The sequence below is a fragment of the Bos indicus x Bos taurus genome, chromosome 26 (assembly GCF_003369695.1).
Source record: "Bos indicus x Bos taurus breed Angus x Brahman F1 hybrid chromosome 26, Bos_hybrid_MaternalHap_v2.0, whole genome shotgun sequence".
Lineage (NCBI taxonomy): Eukaryota > Metazoa > Chordata > Mammalia > Artiodactyla > Bovidae > Bos > Bos indicus x Bos taurus.
Genome location: NC_040101.1, coordinates 15,712,534 through 15,725,947, shown reverse-complemented (window position 1 = coordinate 15,725,947; position 13,414 = coordinate 15,712,534). Strand labels below are relative to the sequence as shown.

General features: G+C 40.2%; 1 protein-coding gene across 4 annotated transcripts in view; it reads left to right on the top strand.

Moving 5' to 3' along the window:
- Positions 1 to 13,414, top strand: part of ATRNL1 (attractin like 1) — an 805,870-nt gene that overhangs the window by 672,361 nt on the left and 120,095 nt on the right. For 2 of the 4 annotated variants that reach the window (XM_027529449.1, XM_027529446.1), the window contains one exon: positions 1,881 to 1,995. The exons of 1 other annotated variant lie outside the window; for it this stretch is intronic. In XM_027529449.1, the coding sequence (XP_027385250.1) occupies positions 1,881 to 1,995 (115 nt within the window). Of the gene's footprint in view, positions 1 to 1,880; positions 1,996 to 4,862; positions 5,032 to 13,414 lie in introns of those variants that run through there. One more of the 4 variants, XM_027529447.1, reaches the window with a different exon arrangement.

Sequence of the window (13,414 nt, the reverse complement as noted above, 5' to 3'; positions counted from 1 at the left end):
AATAACTCAATATGAAAAAGCTAAATACTGTATGATTTCAGCTATATGCTATGATATTTTGGAAAAGGCAAACCTATGGAGACAATAAAAAGATCAGTAATTTCCTGGAGTTTCAGGCAGAGCACAAAGGACTTTAAGGGCAGTTAAACTACTCTCTGGGCTTCCCTCATGGCTCAGCAGTAAAGAATCTGCCTGCAGTGCAGGAGACACAGGTTTGATCCCTGGGTTGGAAAGATCCCCCGGAGGAGGGCATGGCACCCCACTCAAGCAAGTATTCTTACCTGATGAATTCCACGGACAGAGGAGCCTAACGGGCTACAGTCCATGGGATTGCAAAGAGTCAGACAAGACTGAAGCGACTGAGCACACAAAACTGTTCTATATGATACTGTAGTGATGAGTACATGTCATTATATGTCTGTCCAAGCCCATGGAACATACAACACCAAGAGTGAACTCTAATGTAAACTGAGGACTCTGGTTGCTAGAGATGTGTCATTCTAGGTTCATCACTTTTTACAAATGTGCTGCTCTAGTGGGGATCTTAATAATCAGGGAGGCTGTGCATGGGGGCAGTGGGTTTATGGAAAATATCTGTCAGTTCAGTTCAGTTCAGTTGCTCAGTTGTGTCCGACTATTTGCGACCCCATCAACTGCACCATGCCAGGCCTCCCTGTCCATCACCAACTCCCGGAGTCCACCCAAACCCATGTCCATTGTGTCGGTGATGCCATCCAACCATCTCATCCTCTGTCGTCCCCTTCTTCTCCTGCCCTCAACCTTTCCCAGCATCAGGGTCTTTTCAAATGAGTCAGCTCTTCACATCAGGTGGCCAAAGTATTGGAGTTTCAGCTTCAACATCAGTCCCTCCAATGAACACCCAGGACTGATCTCCTTTAGGATGGACTGGTTGGATCTCCTTGTAGTCCAAGGGACTCTCAAGAGTCTTCTCCAACACCACAGTTCAAAAGCATCAATTCTTCGGCGCTCAGCTTTCTTCCCAGTCCAACTCTCACATCCATACATGACTACGGGAAAAACCATAGCCTTGACTAGACGAACCTTTGTTGACAAAGTAATGTCTCTGCCTTTTAATATACTGTCTAGGTTGGTCATAACTTTCCTTCCAAGGAGCAAGCGTCTTTTAATTTCATGGCTGCAATCACCATCTGCAGTGATTTTGGAGCCTAGAAAAATAAAGTTCAGCCACTGTTCCCACTGTTTCCCCATCCATTTGCCATGAAGTGATGGGACCGGATGCCATGATCTTCATTTTCTGAATGTTGAGCTTTAAGCCAACTTTTTCACTCTCCTCTTTCACTTTCATCAAGAGGCTCTTTAGTTCTTCTTCACTTTCTGCCATAAGGGTGGTGTCATCTGCATATCTGAGGTTATTGATAATTCTCCCAGCAATCTTGATTCCAGCTGTGCTTCCTCCAGCCCAGCGTTTCTCATGATGTACTCTGCATACAAGTTAAATAAGATAGATATATATAAAAATAAAAGATAAATAATATAGATAGAAAATATCTATAGCTTCCTCTTAATTTTCTGTAAACCTCACTTCACTAAAAAATAAACTGTTAGAGAAAAAAAGATGAAAATAGAGCAAAGCAATGAGCACTTTTCAAAAATTGCAAAAACACATGCTAACATGTCCCAAGAAAAATGTTTTCCAAATGTAAATGACCACCACTACAAAAAAAAAACAAAAACAAAATAGTACTACAATAAAATACTCAATTGAACTATTAAAAATTGAAATGTGGTATCTCTTCAACTACTAAGAATGTACATTTTAGCTGCCTGAAGCATAAGAGAAAAGTAGAGTAACAGTATCGTGTAAACAATGCAAATTTAGAATGGGTTTTCTTTTTCAGGGAGCACCCAAACCAATAGCCATTGAACCCTGTGCTGGGAACAGAGCTGCAGTTCTGACCGTGTTTCTTTGTCTACCGCGAGGGCCATCAGGTGCCCCTCCCCCTGGGCAGTCAGGTAAGATGAATGAGGCACCATCAACAGTTAAGCAAAACATGTAGACGGAACAGAAGAAATAAACAATACTACCAGACAGCATAATAAAGATATTTGCAAGGTTCTAATTCAGAGTATGGTTAAATTTTATTAGAATACAACTTCTATCCAAGTATCTCACTATCTGCCTTGCTATAAATTCAGATTTGCCAATGTTTGTCTTAGAAATGCATATTGAATATATGTGTGTATTTGTATGTAATATACACATGTATGTATGTATATACACACACACTTCAGTTGGTCATTGTAATTACAAGGAGTACTTTCACTAGCGGGGAAAACAAGTTCTTGACCCTTTTGGGCAGCTACTTTTCTCACAGTATGTGTATCATATAGGTTGCCAAATTATAAATGCGATTAGAAGCTTGCTTCATAAATACGGAATCTAATTAAGGAACTCACTTGCATGTTTGGAATGTTTTGTGGCATCAGAGGATAAGAGCTTGATGCATCCATCCTGGAACATTTAAAATACGTTCTTGCTGTCAGCACCAGCCAGGTGTGGTTCATAGACCTGGGGACCCTCGCCTTTAGTTGAGCACAGCCAGCCTTTTCCTCTGATATTTGTTTTCCTGCATAAAAAGCATATTTTAAATTTGAAGTAACTCCATGTATCCTCTTAGAGATCTTCTCATTGTTTTGACCATTGTCTATATTGTAAACATGCCCAATGTTGAGTATAACTTGTTGCTAAATCAGCAAGTGTGTCTATTTCTCTTTGTACATATCCTCTTCTTTCTGATCACAGTTTCTAATTGTTCTTTCTCCCAATTGTTTTATCTAAACAACTCTTAGTGAAATGGATGCTTTTTAAGGGTAAGGGTGATTTCAAATCTATCTTTCTCTTCAATTCCCCTTAAGGGTAAAATAAAGTGCAAGGATGTGGGCAGGTTCTCAGTAATGGAAATTGATGATGAACTCATCTCCCTGCTTATTTTTCTTTCCTTAATTCCCTAGTTAGCTCTGACCTTGCTCCTTACTTTCTCGATTTGTGCCCAACAAGACACAAAAATGGAAGCCACCCTACTTTATAGCTTATAAATTTTAAGATATTCATGTAATATATTTTTTTCCGTATGGCAACAGAAGATCTCCATCACCTCCAAACTTGTCAGTTATGGTGCCTGATGATATCCTGTTGTAGGAATTTCTACCCACAGTTCATTTGTAGTTGTTTTATTCAATGAAATAAACCTTCTCATATGTTGAGTTGAGTGCCTCCCCTTTCTCCTTTCAGAACCACCAAGGTAAAGGGGATGCAGTGAACAGAATACCTTGGCACTGGTCAGATAAGATGGATAATTATAGGTAGTGTGCCCAGCTAATGGAAGGATTGTTTCAAGGATGGGATGATGTCCAAAACAAACACTTTGCTAATGAAAACAAGTCTATGCGATATACACCAAGGTTCTTCTAGATCCTTGACAAGATGACGTACTGAAAGGCAGAGTGAAGGCAACTGCCAATACTCTGTCCCTTTAACCTTTGAAATCTATTTGACTGATTTGAAAAAGCCAAACAGCAGTGGGGACCATTACCTCAGCTGTGTTTTATGAAGATGCATTGCAATTACTAATGATAATGCTATATTAGATGCACACAGATTTTTACTCCTTACCAAGTGTTTTCCTATTTTTCATGGTTGATCCTTAGGACAAGCATGAGCTATAGGTATCATAAAACTCACTTTATAAATGAAAGGAATTTATGTATATAAATCTCTGTATTCCTACACTCAAGGAATAATTAGAAAGTATTAGAGTACAGAGCCAAACACCAACAAAAATATTTATTACTAACATTCCAGGTAATTTTCTCCTATGATCTATAGGAGAGAGCTTATTTTTCTGTAATCTACAGCCCATGTCTTCACAAAGTCAAACATTTGGAGGAGTACTGAAAACATCTACAGGGTTAATAAAAGTAGACAAAAACTTGAGCTAATTTGCCACACTGTTTATAGTGGCTATACATTGAACTCTGTTGAGTATCTGTGTGCACCATTCAGGATGAGTTTGTTCTTCCTTGGAAAAAAAAATAATTTTTTTAGCCAATTGTATAGGACTAGGAAAACTCATTGATTCTACTCCTTCAAAATAAAATGTTGTCTTCTGTCTGCAGTCTATTTTGAAATGCATAAAAGACATAATATTACTAATGGGTGGATAGTAGGATGAGCAGATGGAAGATATAAAGCAAGTAAAGAAATGTTAATTGTAGAATCTAGGTGATGTGAATCCTGGAGTCCATTGTAAAATTCTTTCCACTTTTCTGTGTGTTTGAAATTTTTCATGGTAAGATGTGGGAAACAATATGTTTTTTAAGAAAAACTCTTGACTTTCCAGGGGTAAAAAAGACAATGCCAATAGAAATTTTCTAATGTTCACATACGCGTTTTCTCTAATCAAGGCAAATGTTGACACCAGTATGCAAACTAAATGACTTATTTTTTTCCCTTTTCATCAAGATAATTTGGTGTGTACCTTGTCAATGGAAACTTATCATAGTATCATCAAGTATTTGAGAAGAAATGCATTCCATTGATAGTTTGGGCACCATATTGGCTCTTCAGAGGGAAATGTTGACAATGGTTATCTCATTTCTAATGTTCGGTTCATCTCATACCTTGACAGGAAGATAAAGATGTGTGTCTCTGCTTATCACAGTGTATAGAAAGCAGTTCATAAATATTTTTGATGATAATGATAGGAGACCTGGGAAACATGACCTTGAGCAACCACTTCTATCTATGAGACTCAGTGAGCAATAATAAAATGAGCAGTTGGACTAGAATCCATTCATTGATTCTATAATTGTACCACCAGGAGCCTTATGTTCTGAAGAGCCTCCTCCAGTATTGGTGCAGGGTTAGAGGTGAGAGGGAGTTAAGAAGAAAGTGGAGGAGGAGCCTCATGGACAAACGCCATTCCCACTGTGTAAAGGACAGGGTTCCCAGAGTCTTCTCTTGGTTCTTGGGCTGTTTATGTCTCCTAATGTGAATGTATCTATTCAGTGATGAATAAACATTAATTATTAGATTAAAAGTCCTCTTGCAGTACTTTGTACGATTTCTAATTTTTAATCAGGCCCTTTTCTGAAACATAGCTTCCTAAATGTCAAATGATGCTTTTCATAATGCACTCTTCATTACCATGAATAAAAGCATTTAAGAGAAGGATGAGTTTGAGGATATGGAGAAGGCGGAAGCATCCTGCGAGCATGGTGGCTTTCTCTCAGAGCCTACATGTCAGCACTAACAAATAAGTGATTTGGAAAAAAAGCAAAGGTTAGTTCTGGCCATCTCTTTTAAGTAGCAACTAGTGTGTTTTTTTTTTTTTTTTAATTCAAAGCATGGCCTTGTCTTTGGACTTTATGCTCTTTCTACCAGCAGATATTCCAGTATTATTTAGCAAGTAATATTAGACATGGCCCTTTTAGCGTCTGTCTAAAATGCATGGAGTCCCTTCTATGGCTCATCTTAGCAGACGTCAGAAGAGAAACTGCAGATTCATCCTTTAGATTACTCCATTCAGTAGTCTTTTTTTTTTTTTTTTTTCCATATAATGCATGTAGATGTTTATGAGCAATTCTCCCTCTAGGTAGCTTAGAAGAAGAAAAGCAAAAAATACTAAATAGGCTTTTTGGCACTCCTGGCGCTGGGCTAATTAGGTTCCCTGCTCCCTAGCTCTGTAAACCTGCTGCTTCATCCTTGTATTTCCTATGAACCACCACTGCCAACCACGCCAGACTCTCTGGGCTAAAGCAGGATTTCTGCTGTGGACATATGTACACAGCCACTTTCTCTTGACCTCAGAGTGGTTGAAAGGCTGACGTCCCCATGAAAGCAGGGCAAGCATATCACCCGTCACCTTGCAGAGCAAGGTCCCCACGCATTTTATAGTCATATTAAGATGAAATGTGGACAAAGAGAGCTCTTCAAAAGCATAAATTGAAAATGATCATGATTGCTGTCACTTTGTGATGGAGGATGATTGATTTCATAGTTTATGGATTCTTACTAATATGCAGCAGATTAACTTTTATCACTGGATTAAAAATCTGGTGGCCAAAATGTCCACTGCCCGAAAGGAGTTAGGTGCTTAACTTAAAATGTAGAATTTTGCCCTGATCTGGCTTCATGTTTGGCAAAACAAACAAAATGAAAGCTACTGGAATTTCTAAGGTTTTGAAATTCTTTTCCCTAAGGCTTTGAAGTTTTGGCAGGCTGACCAGGTTATTTTGAAAAATCTAGAAATATTGTACGATTTTTAAAATGACAGTCTACCCACAGTATCATGGATAATAATGACAAGAAGAGAACTTTGATTTGATCAGATGAAAAGAAAGGATAACAAAAAGCAGAACAAGAGGGAAGAGAACTCTGAAGCAGGTTCTTTATATACACTAATTTGTTTAATCCTCTTAATGAACCTGAGAAGTAGCTATTATTATCCCACTTTTACAAATTAAAAAAATATATATCCTTAAACTCAAGACAGATTAAATGACTCATCCAAGGGCCAGTACTGCCAGTGAGTGAGTAAACCTGAAGTCAAATTCAAGGCCACCTAGATCCTCAGCAGCCAAGACTCTGCCTTATCACTGTGCTTCTCTGGATAAAGATACAGTGGGATTCTCAATTGCTCTTCTTCTGGAAAAAGCTTTATATCCAGATGAAGGAGGAAGGACCTGGAGGTTCTGCTAAGCATTGGGTTTAAGGCACAAGAAAGGTAGATTTCTCCTTCCTGGTGACTTAACTATAGGAATTTGATAGAATGCAAATATGTTCATGCTGCGACATATCTGCTAGTGAAAATATGACTCCATTTGGTATTAAGAACACGGGGCCACATGTTATTAGGACCACAACTTTAGCTCATATGTGTGTGAGTCACAAGTCCCACCCAAAGTCCAGATCCAGCTCTGCCACCAGCTAACTGGGTGGCCAAGTCTTTTCATTTCTGGGTCGTATTTTTACGTGTATGAAATGACAGGATTGGGTTTGATTCCTAGGATGGGTTTCACTCCATTCCTGTTGTACAGTTCTACTATCCATTATGCTAAATCATGCCAGTTTGGGGTAAAAAGAGCAATAAATTGTTTCTGAGGTGTAGCTTAACTTGCCTTTCCAGCTGCTCAAGACCAGTTAAGAAACTATATTCCATATATTACATGTTAGGGAATAAAAGTAACTAGCACCAATCGTTGAACTAAAAAAATAACATACACATTGTGAAGTGAAACTGGTGGTCGCTTCAGTCATCTTGGGCTCTTTGCAACCCCATGGACATAGCCCTCCAGGCTTCTCCATCCATGGCGTTCTCCAGGAAAGAATACTAGTGAAGGTCGCTCAGTTCAGTTCAGTTCAGTCTCTCAGTCACGTCCAACTCTTTGCCACCCCATGAATCGCAGCACGCTAGGCCTCCCTGTCCATCACCGACTCCCGGAATTTACTCAAACTCATGTCCATCGAGTCGGTGATGCCATCCAGCCATCTCATCCTCTGTCGTCCCCTTCTCCTCCTGCCCCCAATCCCTCCCAGCATCAGGGTCTTTTCCAGTGAGTCAACTCTTCACATCAGGTGGCCAAAGTATTGGAGTTTCAGCTTCAATGTCAGTCCTTCCAATGAATACCCAGGACTGATCTCCTTCAGAATGGACTGGTTGGATCTCCTTGCAGTCCAAGGGACTCTCAAGAGTCTTCTCCAACACCACAGTTCAAAAGCATCAATTCTTCGGCACTCAGCTTTCTTCCCAGTCCAACTCTCACATCCATACATGACCACTGGCCTTCACTAGACGGTCGCTCAGTCGTGTCAAACTCTTTGTGACCCCATGGACTATACAGTCCATGGAGTTCTCCAGGCCAGAGTACTGGTGTGGATAGCCTTTCCTTTCTCCAGGGGATCTTTCCAACCCAGGGATCAAACCCAGGTCTCCCACATTTGCAGGCGGATTCTTTACCAGCTGAGCCACTAGAGAAGTCAGCTAGCCAGTAGGAATTTGCTGTATGATGCATGGAGCTCAAATCTGGTGCTCTGTGACAACCTAGAGGAGTGGGATGAGGTAGGAGGGAGGTTCAAGAGGGAGGAAACATATGTTTACCTATGACTGATCCATGTGGATGTATGGCAGAAACCAACACAATATTGTAAAGTATCCTCCAATTAAAAAGTTTTAAAAGTTCTTAATTTTATTTAAAAAGTCTAGTTCCCAGTCTCTGCAGCATGTTTGGATAAGGCAGATCATTCATGTTGCCCTACTTCAGTGAGTAAAGGAGTCTCATAGCACCAGTCAGAGACTGAGGGTCTCTGAGGTGGACTGGAAACAGACTCCAGGTCTGCTGACTCTCAGTGTAGCACTCAGGCCTCTGAAGCCTTTTTTTTTTTTTAACTAATTTACATTTTCCAGAAGCTTCTACAGTTTTCTGTCCCTTAGGACTCTGTTTTCCTTCCATAACTCTGCCACAGTATCTTCAAATTACAGAAACACACCTGTTGATCTGACCTTAGCACTCTTTTTGTTTGAGGTAGCTGGAATAAGAAATAAAACCACTGAATTGTATCACAACTTATTAGAACAATCTGTCACGTAGGTTACCTTTTAACCTCAAGTTCAGACATTGTTTACATCCAGCATATGCAGTGTGCGTGCGTGATCAGTCGTGTCCAACTCTTTGTCACCCCATCAGGCTTGTAGCCCTCCAGGGTCCTCTCTCCATTGAATCTTCCAGGCAAGAATACCAGAGTGAGTTGCCACTTCCTACTCAGGGGATCTTCCTGACCCAGGGATCAAACCCACATCTCTGGCATCTCCTGCACTGGCAGGAGGATTCTTTACCACTAGTGTCTCATCCAGCATATGGGTCTTCATAAAGAAGGAAGAAACAGTGGGCACTCGGGGCAAAATAAACTACAAAATGAGGAAAGAGAGCCCAGGGTGCAACAGAGATAAGAACAAATGTCTGGGACTATTGTGAATAATGTGACTTTGTCTCAAAAAACTCTGATATTCAAAGTAAACAAAATCTACAGAAGCAACTGAATTTATCTTCTTTCTAAAATATAGTTATTATGCATCTTCATTTGTTATATTTATTTATTAAAAATAACATGTAACAATATCTGCTACAGGTCAAGCAGTGTATTATATGGTAGAGAACAAAACAGAGTCCCTGCCCCCACAGATGTTAGTGCCTGTGTGGAGATGCACAGAAACAAATAACCATGCAGATAAACCTGTAATTGTGAAACAGGTTAAGTTTTGTGAATGAAGAATAGACAATGTTATGAGAAAGAGGTGAAATAAAACTTACGTACAATTGATAAGCTTGCACATCTTTCAGCAGTAGTAGCAAAACGGTAAACATAGTCATTAAAATACCCTTTCCTCAGTTCTTATCATTGTGTCTCTGTGGTGTTCGACTGTTGAATATTCCCCATCTTGCCTCTCCACCTTCTGGAAACTCTCTCTGGTGTTCTTCGCCTCGATCTATCACAGGTGCTACTGAGAATTTAGTTGAGATAATGGATGTAGGGCACCTCCCATGTTTTCATTGCCTGCTTCGCCAGCACTCCAAGTATAGGTGGGCATTCCCTAAGGATTGGTCCTGAGCCAATTCCTCATCCTTCTCCACCCTCTCCCTTTAGGATGATGCTCTCTTTGCTCATTGCAGGAACTTTTCAGATGCTAACTCCCAACTCCATGGATCTTCAGCCATCACTGGATTTTCTCCAGTTTTAATGTAAAGTCACTCTTCCTTCCCTCTCTCCCATTATTGCCCCCTACTCCCCTCCTCTGAATTTACTGTTTTGTTTTGTTTTAATTAAATTTATTTATTTGGTTGTGCTAAGGATATGCAGAATCTTTTGTTGTGCTGTGTGAAATCTAGTTCCCTGACTTAGGATCGAACCTGGGTCCCCTGCACTGGGAGCATGGTGTCTTAGCCAACAGACCAGCAGGGGAGTCCCCTGAATTTACTGTTCTTGTAAAGTCCATTTCTCAGTGGCTCAAGTTTGAAACTTTGGAGTTAGCTTTCTTCCTTCTCTTCTCCCCTTCAACATCCCTGTAGCCACGAAGTTCTTTAGGTTTTACCCCTGAGGCAGATAGAGCAGACTTCCTTCTGCCGTTTTCACTCCCTCCATGTTTTGCTCGGGCCCTGTTTGCCTCCCATCTGGACTTCTGCCAAAGGAAGGCACAATTCTCTCACTCCCTTTCTCATCAGATCAGATCAGATCTGTCACTCAGTCGTGTCCGACTCTTTGCGACCCCATGAATCACAGCACGCCAGGCCTCCCTGTCCATCACCAACTCCCGGAATTCACTAAGACTCATGTCCATCAAGTCAGTGATGCCATCCAGCCATCTTATCCTGTGTCGTCCCCTTCTCCTCTTGCCCCGAATTCCTCCCAGCATCAGAGTCTTTTCCAATGAGTCAACTCTTCACATCAGGTGGCCAAAGTACTGGAGTTTCAGCTTTAGTATCATTCCTTCCAAAGAAATCCCAGGGCTGATCTCCTTTAGAATGGACTGGTTGGATCTTAGAGTCTTCTCCAACTCCACAGTTCAAAAGCACCAATTCTTCAGCACTCAGCCTTCTTCACAGTCCAACTCTCACATCCATACATGACCACAGGAAAAAACCATAGCCTTGACTAGACGAAGCTTTGTTGGCAAAGTAATATCTCTGCTTTTGAATATGCTATCTAGGTTGGTCATAACTTTCCTTCCAAGGAGTAAGCGTCTTTTAAATTTATGGCTGCAGTCACCATCTGCAGTGATTTTGGAGCCCAGAAAAATAAAGTCTCACACTGTTTCCTCATCTATTTCCCATGAAGTGATGGGACTGGATGCCATGATCTTCATTTTCTGAATGTTGAGCTTTAAGCCAACTTCTTCACTCTCCACTTTTACCTTCATCAAGAGGCTTTTTAGTTCCTCTTCACTTTCTGCCATAAGGGTGGTGTCATCTGCATATCTGAGGTTATTGATATTTCTCCCGGCAATCTTGATTCCAGCTTGTGCTTCTTCCAGTCCTTTGCTAACTTTTCATTGCCTGTTGAAGTGAGTCCAGACACTCACTCTGGGATGTAAGGCCCTCCTTGACCTCTGCCCAGCCTTCTTTGAGGGTTAGCAGGCATGGCGTCCTTGCCAGTGCCCACGAGCATGGCACCTCTGGCTAGTTTGGGGCCCATGTGCAATGATTTTAACCTCCTGAGCCCTGTTTCCTCATCTAGGAGATAAGAACGATGACTGGGTAGAAGGTCTTTATGACTGGGATTCCACCTGTGTATTTCTTCCTGTGATTTCATGAGTGTGTGTATGTCATCTGTCATGCTCACTGTTGTCCCTTGTTCTGAAATGCCCTCTCCCTCTCAGCTGCCTGTGTTCAAAGCCCAGTTCAAATGCCACTTCTTCCATGGAACCTCTTCAGTTTCCTCCATATAAATGTGACCTGTGCTCATGAAATCCTACACAATTTGCTGGGTCATTTCTTTACTGCTTTGTGATATGTATCAAAGTCACTGTGTACTTTTGTTTAAACTTTCCTCCCAGGTATTAAGCTCTCTGAGGGCAGTGGTTATATCTCAGTTTATCTTTGGATCCCTTGTAGCTAACAAATTCTTTGTACTTAGGAGTTGCTTGATAAGTGTTCAATTAATGAGTAAAATTAATCATCCTTAAGTGATAGAACTTCTTTACCAAAACATATGTAGAAAATATGTAGATATATACTACAAAACTGTAAACTTTACTAGGTAAAATTTCACTTCAGACCCATGATCATTTTTTAATTATTTTTGTTTATTTTTAATGAGTATAATTACAGGCCCATAATCTTTGATACAATGGACCTTATGCTTTTATGATTCATGTAGGAGTCAAGCTACATTCTGAGGGACTAAAATCAAGCCAAACACTGTACCTTTGATTAAAAAATATCTATAAAACTTACTTGCTCAGATTTAAGGTTCAAGAAAAATCAGAATAGAAAAGATGACACAAAATAATAAAACATTATATTTTCAATGTAACATGTACTAAACGTATCATAAAGTTGTTTTATTTTTGTAATTTGGACTTTGATTTCTGTCTTCCATAATAATTTTTTGCAAAACCATTTTATTTAAGTTTGAAAGAGCACAACTCAGGTCCATCCTTTATGACCAAAAAATATATACTGAACCTTGTGAAATAAATGTCCACATATTACTTATACACAGGACAAATAACCTCACAAAATATATCTGGCAAATAAAAAGTATCAGTGTCTGGTGTAGCTGTTACCATTAACCCACACCATTAGCCCAGTCTACTCTGTGTTCTTTATGTTTGTTGAATATATATATTATCACTTTAATTTCACAGATGAGGGAAATTAATTCACGGGGCTTCTTTGCCTGTGCGCATGTACTCGTGCTTAGTCGCTCAGCTGTGTCTGACTCTTTGAGACCCTTTGGACTGTGTTCTGCCAGGTTCCTCCGTCCATGGGATTCTCCAGGCAAGAACACTGGAATGGGTTGCCGTGCCCTCCTCCAGGGGATCTTCCTGACCCAGGAACGGAATCTGTGTCTCCTGTGCCTCCTGCATTGCAGGAGAATTCTTTACCTGCTGAGCCATCAGGAAAACCATGTTACTTACCCACATAGTAATTAAGTGATGGAGCCAGAATTTAAAACCAGAAAATTTCACACCATTGTGCTCTTTCCAAATCCTTTTTTTTTTTTTTTGCAGGATTGGTGCGGCGGGGTAGGGGGGATTTGGGGGTTAGCCATGTGCCTTTTTAGGATAGTACAAGCTGGCAAGCTTTTCCTTTTACTGACCGGGGTCACTGTGAAGTGACATCGCCTTCGTTCTCCTATTTGAGATATTAGTTTATTTTTGTATTATTGTCAGTTGAGAGAAATTGATAATGTATAAATGAACCAAAGAAGAAAATAAAGACAACAAACTTGAAGCATAGTGAACATGGCTAATTAAACATACTGCAGAAGTGAGTGAAACACCCTAAACATTAACTGATTCGAATACTTTCAAGATAGAGTAATTAGAAACAAACTCACATAAATGGTCAGAATTTATGGATGTGAAAAATGAGACCATCAGCACTGAAAGCCTGGTCAACACATTTCTCTCTTTTTTTTTCTTCCCACATGCCACCCCTTTCAGGTATTTCTAGAAATGACTGGTAAATAATTACTGTGGTCAAAGAGAAAAATAGGAAAAAATATCAACTCAGCAAATCAACTTACAAAGTCAAAGGGGAAAATCAAGATTTGTTTGGAATAGGCAAGCTGCCTTTGAAGCAAAAAAACAACAAAATAAGAATGTTGTGGGCATGAATAAACTGCAAAAGCTTAATCAGTACCCCTGACCCC